At 33.9% G+C, this 9450-nt stretch overlaps 1 protein-coding gene across 1 annotated transcript; it reads left to right on the top strand.

Annotated features, from left to right (window-relative positions):
• The first annotated feature begins 577 nt into the window (after positions 1–577).
• Positions 578–6112, top strand: LOC110697151. The gene is made up of 4 exons (XM_021874495.1): positions 578–2764; positions 2993–3412; positions 3632–3682; positions 3851–6112. Exons 1-4 carry the CDS (start codon positions 1840–1842, stop codon positions 5287–5289), a joined length of 2835 nt encoding a protein of 944 aa, XP_021730187.1. The 5' UTR covers positions 578–1839; the 3' UTR covers positions 5290–6112.
• The last annotated feature ends 3338 nt before the right edge of the window (positions 6113–9450 follow it).

The following is a 9450-nucleotide window of genomic DNA, read 5'->3' as shown; positions in this document are numbered from 1 at the left end:
TTTGATCGATTGAGTAACCCTTGATCAACCAAGTAACTTCTGACCAAGTAATCCAGACCACACGGTGTGACCAGCAACATATGAAATTAAATTTTGTGAAATAAACTATTATCTTTTTATATTACGAATTTTATATCTAAATATGAGAAACAAAGTTAATAATTCATTTTATAATAAAAAATTCAAGTAGTAAGCAAGTGAATATCACAAAGTTTATTAAATAAATATATATTTAGTAAAATATTTTATTTGAAAAAATACAAATAAACCGTGCATCGCACAGGTTTCATCTAGTATAATACAAAAGTATATTCTAAAGATGGCACTATTGCGTCAAGTCGGATTTGCTCAAGGTATGGCACGACCAAAAAACACTATTGGGATAATATGCCACTATGCACTACTCATTTACTCTACATGCTCAATCCGATGATCCTAATTGATCTACTCCGTATACTTTTTTTTTGGAAAAACATGACAAGGTATAAGATATGATTTATTGATTTAAACATAAACATATTGAAACATGACATGACATGTGACTAAGTAAGCTCAACTACTCAAGTCATGCCTCGGCCGCTCTTTAACCTAGCATTTTTTTTATTTTTTATTACAGGTTTAAGGCCGTTTAACCTAGTTAGTTAGTTAAGTTAGCTCAAGCTGTTTTCTCTAACCTATTAAAATTGGATTGAAAATTTGCTTCTCGGAGCTCGGTCTTAGTTACTAGGCAAAAACTTATTGGTGGTATTGATTATTACTTATTGGTATTAATCTATTTCGACTGACCAAAGTTTTTGCCGTATGAAGTTACTCGTTTCATACTTTTTTAACTAAACAATACAACCAAAAAAAAAAAAAAAAAAAAAAAAAAAACTAAACAATACAAAATCAAAACTTGGATTTTTACTCATTATTGAAATGTGTCTGTTCTCCTTCCTATTTCTCATTGAAACTACTTGCAAAACAATTCAACATTGGGGCACTTGAGGCAGTGAGGTCGAAAACACCATAATCCTTCTGGACTTACTCTAGAGCTTTGTACATAAATACAACATATATAACCTTGCACATATATGAGTAGTAAATCATTCCGATTCAACAAGAGCACAATGGCTAATCTTAGCTCAAATAAGATTTGATAAGAGGAGGATAAATCATAACGTAAAATAGTATACACGACTATTAATTTCCACGTAAAAAAATAGTCTAAACATCTAATCTCTCCAACAAATTAAAAGCATAGCATTGCATTACATAACATACTTTGACATAACTGAAATTTACAGCAGCAAAAGAATGATAAGAGCCGCGTATTTCAGACCTGAGTACAATCATTACTCCCTCTATTCTCCAATTAATCATGCAAATTTGTTTCGTACTTTCGCTCTCAATCCTAATGACCCATCAAATTTTCAAAAAATAATTTTTTTTTTCATAAAACTTTTCTTTTTTACAGGGTTTTGAATTGAAAAACAATGCCAAAACTGAACAGTCACATTCATTAGTACAGTTAGTTTCCACAAATCTCTCTCCCACTTTTTTTCCCTCCTTCTTCCTCTGTTTTTTGTTTTTTTTTTCCATTACTTTCACTTTCAAACATTTACTAATAATATTAATATTCACTGTAATAGTAATAATACTGTACTAAGTACATAAATCTTCCTTGTACAAACCCCTCCAAAACCCTAGTTTCTTGGGTTTTTTTAAAGCTCCCATTTTTCTCTCAAATTCAACCAGCAAAATTAGAAAAACCCATCTATTTTCCCCTGTTAATTTTACAGAGTCCCCTGTTTTTTCATACCAAAAACAGTGGATTTTTTTTATTTAAAATTCCATGAAATGAGTGAAAACAAAGAAGAGAGAGAAAATTCCCCACATCATCAGAAAGAAGAGAGAGATTCAGCAACAACCCAGAAAATCAGGGGACCTCCTCCACCTCCTCTGTTTCTTCCTTCAAGCTTTGATTTTGAGCAATCAAAAAGGCCAAGATATGTTCATCATCATCAATGGAAGCAACAAAGCCCATTGGGCCTTCAAAACCCAGAATCAAGCCCATCTCCTTCAAACCCACAAGCCCAATTAACTTCCCCTGATTCATCTTCTTCACCTTCACTTTCTCCAATACCATCTTCAACTGGTCAAGAACTCACTAACAAACAAGAAAACCAACAACAACAGCAGCAGCAGTTTAGGAAAGGGAAGTATGTAAGTCCAGTTTGGAAACCCCATGAAATGCTTTGGCTAGCTAAGGCTTGGAGGGCTCAGTACCAAGGGGATGGTTCGGGTTTAGGTTCCGGTTCCGGTTTCGGGTATGACAGTGTAGGAGGAAGTGGAGGGAGAGGGAAAACAAGAGCTGAAAAAGATAGAGAAGTGGCAGAATTCTTAAACAAGTATGGAGTAAATAGGGATGCAAAAACAGCAGGGACAAAGTGGGACAATATGTTGGGAGAGTTTAGGAAGGTTTATGAATGGGAAAGAGGTAGTGAAAGAGAACAAGTTGGAAAGAGTTATTTTAGACTTTCACCTTATGAAAGAAAGATTCATAGATTACCTGCTTCTTTTGATGAAGAAGTTTTTGAAGAATTGTCTCAATTTATGGGCCCTAAAATGAGACATTCTTCTCATCTTACTTCTCTTCAAACTTGTTCTAGATCATTTTCTACTAGTACTACTACTACTAATCCTTGTGATTTTAGTCTTAAAGCTTTGACTCTTCCTCACCCTTTTAGGGATGATAGTTTTCCTCTTTCTAGCATGTTTTCAGGTATGTCGTGTTTGTATACTCCTCTCAGTCTCGTATTATTTAATTATTTATTTATTGTTATTATCACATGTTGTTGATACTGTAATTTGAAACTAATAGAGAATATTACTCGAATATACTCATCAATGATTTCGAAAAGAGTAATATTCTCTATCAATAACGACCTAGTTACGTGATAATTGAATCGGAATAAAGTTATTAATAATTTGCATTTTTTGTTTTTTATAGAAAGGGCAAGGCAAATGCAATCTTACTTGATGCATAACCCAAGGAATCCCTTCCTTGGGTTCGAGCCACATTCTTCGTCAAACGTAGGAATGTCGCCGTTGTCTACGACGAGTGGATCGCCGAGAGTCGAGCTCCGAAGAATCGGAAGAATGAGGATGATATGGGAAGAGTGGGTGAGCTTGTGGGCGGAAGAAGGTGAGTACCATAGAGGGAGAGTAAAGGTACAAGGGTCTAACAATTTGTTGAATGCAGATGAACTTATTTACTTTGATGATTCTATGGTGGCTTCCTCTTTGGAAGCCTTCGAAGATGGCCCCCTCAAGGGCTTCTCCGTCGACCGGTTCGCCCCTGGTCAGCAGCTCAAGGTGTTAGGAAGACGAAAGCACTCCTCTTCGCCTTTGCCTTCTATGTCATCAGCCGGTAATAACATACTTCAACACTTGCTAAAACTACTTCATTTTTTTTTTATTGGTTCATATGAGCCACTAGGGCGGGGAAGATCACTTGGAACCGGGAGGAAAGCTCTTACCAACTGAGCTATCCCTCACTCTCGCTAAAACTACTTCATAATAGTGTTACTTCAATGTTGCATAATAATGTGTGTATTTGATCATGTTATTATGTTTTTGTTATTTGTAGATTTTAATGAGAGACTTCCCTTTGCAATAGCAGCTGAACCCTCTATAAGATGTAAGTTCTTGATCAAATGAAAACAATTATATACTTCTTCTTTATTAATTTTTGGCTTCATTATTTTTGGTTTAATATATAAACACCTAATCATTTTGACGGAATTGTTTAAGAAAAGTTTATTACATAAAGTGATTTATTAGTGATTTGTTAACTTCGTAATTGTAGGGGAGTTCCAAGACCCTACAGAGTATTATCTTGGCTGTCTAAGATCACCACCGACAACACTACCAACATTGCTTGAGCTCTCATGGTACATACAAGAGCCTCCACCGGAGGAGTTTCGGCTTCCCATTCGCAAGGACATATACCGCGATTTGCCTCAAGGGAGAGAGCTCTTCTTCACCACATCCTCGAACGAGCCACTAGATTGTAAATCATTCACTATTGACATCCTTAGCTCGCTCATCCGATCAATCCCGAGCATAACCGCCTCAACTTCATCAAGCCGGGACTCCTACATTTCCTTATGGGATGATTGCATCAACCGAGTGGTATCAAAATTTTGTCCATCTGAGATGGTCTTTACAAGAAAACAACTCACCAAGGCAACATCTTCCGAGTCTTTTCGAGATCAATGGCCGAATTTAACAGGCATGGTTAAGAATCTTTGTTTATGGAGAGGTGAGGAAATTGATCAAATTAGAGAATCACAACCTTTTATTGATCCTTCTTCCACTATTACACAAAAAATTTCATGGACCTACAATGACCTTCCTTATGTGTTAGGGTACTATGCCCTTGGGCATAATGTCACATTTTGTGCATTAAGCCCACCCTCACCCTCACCTTCATCATCTCAAGACTCGCAAATAACCCGAACCGACCTCTACTCCTTAGACCTAACAAACCCTTCAGAGCGAGTCAAGTTACTAGTCCCATGTTGGAGAATTGGCATCTTATTAGCCTCTTTAGCCGAGAGGTGCACCAAGAATGGTTGTCAAAGTGACTATGAACGACATGATCAAGGCGATGGAAACATAATTGAAATGACAACAACGACGACGACAAGATTCTACCCTAGCAAACGAAGATGGCAAACAACCAAGGAAATCTACTCGGTCCTAGACCAACGAGTAGTCCCACACGCGGAGCACATGATCTCCTACGACGAAGAAGAATTAGCCCTTGTGTTCAAGCCAAGAGGAATAAAAACAAAGCCAAAAAACACACAACAACTAGTATTAGCCCTAAAACAAGTAGCAAAAGCACTAGTAGCGTTACATGACCTAAGTTTCATGCATAGAGACTTGTCATGGGAAAAAGTCCTAATGATGTCAAAGGCGGAGGAGTGGTTCGTGGCAGGGTTCGAGGAGGCGGTAGGGGCACCCCAGATAAATCCATATAACGTAATAACGATGACAGCGGTGGCGCCGGAGATGGGGAGAGGAGTGCATGGAGTGAAAGTAGATGTGTATGGAATAGGGAATTTGATAAAGACAAGTGAAGTGAAATCAGAAGGAATAGTTGGAAAACAGCTTATAGAGTTGGAAGGAAAATGCATGGAGCAAAACCCAGAACAACGACCAACAGCAGCTGACTGTTACCATCACTTGTTGCAGATTCAGTCGTCGCTTTCATCCGCCGCCTCTGCTCGTTGCAATTGATTTCTGCATTCTGCTGCAACAAATTTAATTCAAAATTACAGGTCTTTTTTTTTAGAGTATTTTTCATTTTAATTTATTGATATCTATATTTGGGGAAAAATGTTTATGTGGGTTTGTGCCATTTGTCAGGGTATGTGGTAGAAAGAGGAAATACTCCTATAAAAATGACTGTTCATTGTTGGGGGTATTTAGGGTACTTTTTTTATGCTAGGTTTTTTTTTTTTTTTTTTTTTTTTTTTTTTTTTTTTTTGAGGGGTTTTCTTGAGAAATTTATTGGGATACCCTATTTTCCAAAAAAGAAAAAAAAGGGGGAATTATTGGGTGGTAATTAATTGGATAATTGAAGCTAGAAATTAAGTGTAGGAGAAATGATGTGAGTCAGTGATTGTGACTGTTCAGTAAGGAATTTTTTTTGGTAATTATTACTCTACTAATTTGTGAATCAATATATGTGTTCTACCAATTTGGGATAGACTGGTTAATTAACTTCATTATTACTACTCATTTGGATTATTACTACTTGTGTGTCAATTGACTTGTTTTCTCTTGTTCATTTTTTTGGTTTGGGATGTGTCTTTTATTTGAGAATGTGTTCTGTACTTTGCTTTTTAGATTACTCCTATTGTTTCTTAATTAAGTGCCTTGAGCCTTTTTTTTTTAGCGAGTGCGGAGTTAAATACTAGTCTAAGAGAGATCTATCAAACCTAGAAGTTAAAAAGTAATATTAGGTTAGAAATTAGATCGAAGCTAATCGTCACAGCATTATCTTGAGATACATTATACGAATTATGTTGACTTGGATGTGATCAATTAATTCAAGACGTATTCTAACAGGAGTACATATATGAAATTGTCAGACTAACCCATCTAGCATTGTTGGCATTTGGAAATTAGTATGACATTAAATATTACCTTCATAAGTTATAATTAAATGTTCAAGCTAGAGATTATACACTGGTACTGTAGATGTCACATATATGTAAATCAAAGCTTGTTCATGTAGTGTTGTAGACATGTAATAATTACTGTAAGCTAGAGATTATACACTGGTACTTTGAGATGTAAAATTAAAATAGGAGTGACACTATTATCATTTATACTTGGTTGTGTATTATTTTTGAAAGAAATAGGGTTGGGTACATACAGATATAAAACTACTGTAATTAATTTCATATTATAAAGCTGAAGGGACATTAATTTTCTTTATTTCTAGTTGGGTGTGCTTTGTATACGGTATAATTTGATGTTTCAATCAAGTCTTTTCCATAGGAGGAGGTTATTTATAATTTGGTGCACCTGTGAGTGTTAGATTAGTCCGTAGTTTGTTTCGTATTAAAAGTATTAGAAGCACGAAACATCTAACTAATAACTTTATAAGTGAGTTACTTTGCTTATTAGAATCACGTATTTATAAGTCAAGTGAGTTACTCTGTCAGTCTGCCTATTAGAATAACTTCTTATTAAAGCTTTGCTAGTGAATTTTTCTTCCGTTTTTGTGATTTTCCCTAACATTTTCTTCACGGTACATGCATGATATGTCTTGATGATCATCTAGATCTCTGCTTCTTTGTGTTAGTTATATTATTATTTGCTTCCTTTTGAAATGATTGGAAGTTGCATATTTTAGTAACCGATCATTTGAATAAAGGGACGTACGATTATTATTCTAAACTTTGCCATGACCTAATTTTATTTCTTAAGGCTTTTACGTACTGTATTACAGATTTACAGTAACTCCAAATGCTCTTTAAACTCCATTATTTTCAATTCAATACATCTAAATCACTGTACTCAATTAGTTCAAACTACCCTAGGCAGTGTGCTTAATTTGATAGTTATTTAGACTGTCATACTAATCAATTTGTTAGCCTTTGTGGCTAATTGACTACTCATTCCTAATTATTGCCTTACTTTTATATGCCCTATATTCAAATTAATAATCCAACGACATTAACTAAACCCTAAGCTAATTAAACTATTGAGTAACAAAGAAGATTACAAATTCTTTCTGTATTTCTTCTTATGTTGTGAGGTGTAAAAGTTTTGTCAATCTTATAGCTCTCAAATTTTTATTCGAATAAACAAGTTTTTAGTATGCTATCTCCCTCTTATGAATTTCACCTTTAAATTTTCCTTCACCAGTAATATACCTTTAATATGTTAAGTAAAGAGTCCAGTGGTTAATTAATTTTTGGACTTGTCGAGGAATTCTGATATCTATTGGCAATGAGAGTTGAGCATCTGAAATCATCCCTCTAATTATAATTAATCAGATCTTGCAGCTTCCAAAATATAGGATGTTAATAACGTTAAGCATTACTGATTACACATTATTATCACTAATCAATAATGCATGATTTTGTAATTGCTTAACTAATACAAGCACTCACTTTGTTTTAATTTGATCAACATAGTTTTACTTTTTGCACTATTCGTATAGTGACCTTGGCCTTTTTTTTCACTATGAGTAATTCATAATAATTGAAATTTAGATGCGTAATGATCACGAACCTCTTTCCATTCATCACTTCAAAAACCTATCTTCCAAACTTATTGGTTGCAGGTTCATCTCTCTCTAAAAAGATAAAAAAAAAAAAGTAGCAACCATAGACCTAGCTTGCAGAAGGATGGTCAAAATTTTTTGATGATAAGTGCAAAATTCAATTTGTAGGGATAATGAAGGGAGTATTGGTTCATAAAATACTCCATATATATTGTTTCAAAAAATAAAATAAAAAAATACTCCATATATGTAATGCTTAAACTTTTTTTATTGAGGTTTCTTTGAACAAATTATTAGATCTATATGCATGCGATGTGAGCTTATATATACATTATAATTTGTTATTAAAAAAGTACTACCTTTGTTACATATTATGTGCAACTTTTGAATTTCTTTTTTATATCTCATAAATAATACACAAAAATTACACATAATATGTAAAGAAGGTAGTAATTAAAATTAAATCCATTTTAGATATTAGGTGAGGTGGATACCATTACCTTAACCATTAACTTACATATATAATAGAGATAAGTTTCATATTCAACTAAGTTCACTTTAATTCCAATCAAGTCTAATAAGTTTCTAAGATTATTACTTTGTTTCAATTCAAGTTTAATAAATTAAATTCTAATTGTGTCCACTCTATTTTTTTGAGGGAAAATCGTGTCCACTCTATTTAATTTAGATGTAATCAAAGTTTAATAAGTTCATCAACTAAGATAAATTCAAGTCATATAATGTGAAGAAAATGCACCCTAAGTCATGAAGGACTATCAACTCCATCCAACAAATCGAAACTTCTCTCTCTCATCAACTCTAACAAACACCAAAAAAAAAAGAAGATTTTCTTATACTCAAATGGGAAAATCTTAGAGACAAAAGGAGTCATACTTAATTTACTCTCTATCTAAAAACACAAGATGCATTAATTAACATCATAAAATGTATGACAACAATTGGAAAAAAAAGGTGCATTATGAGTAATTTAGGTGGACACGAACTAATAAAAATTACTTATACAAGTATAATTTAGATTTACCAAGTTGATTATCATATGTTTTTTCCCCTATATTTTACTAAAAGGAGATGCCTATGCACTGGTGATGAGCCCATACTGAATGTAGAGAGTAAAATCTCATTTTATAAAGGGGTTGTTTGGTTGGAGTTTTTGGAATGGAGTTCTAGTTCATTCCTTCCCTTTTATTGTTTGGTTAAACAAATTTAAGTATGGAATCTCAATATCTTATACCATGGGGTTCTAATTCCATCCTATCCTCCTGGAATCGCATACCCACCTTACCTCCTAATATTCACAATTCATTCCTTTAACGAATTGTAAAAATCATTCCAAAGAATAAACCAAACAAGTTTAGACAAGTATGTGGTTTAGAATCCATACCTCTCTATTATGAGATCCAATACCAATCCATTCCATTTAATGAACCAAACGACCCCTTCTATTCATAATTAGGGATGAGGGTTCTTTTTACTCCTCTTATAATTTTGTAAGTGTAACTAATACAGCACTATCCAATGGCCTGGAGCCCTGGATACATTGGATTAGATATCTTGAAACAATATTATGTGCAGTACTTCTTACTTATAATAACGCTTTCAGTTTACTAGTTATACAAGTTTGAAAAAAAAAAAAAAAA

This window comes from Chenopodium quinoa, unplaced genomic scaffold, assembly GCF_001683475.1.
Source record: "Chenopodium quinoa cultivar QQ74 unplaced genomic scaffold, ASM168347v1, whole genome shotgun sequence".
NCBI lineage: Eukaryota > Viridiplantae > Streptophyta > Magnoliopsida > Caryophyllales > Amaranthaceae > Chenopodium > Chenopodium quinoa.
The sequence above is the reverse complement of the archived record's forward strand: the minus strand, read 5'-3'. Positions and strand labels throughout refer to the sequence as shown.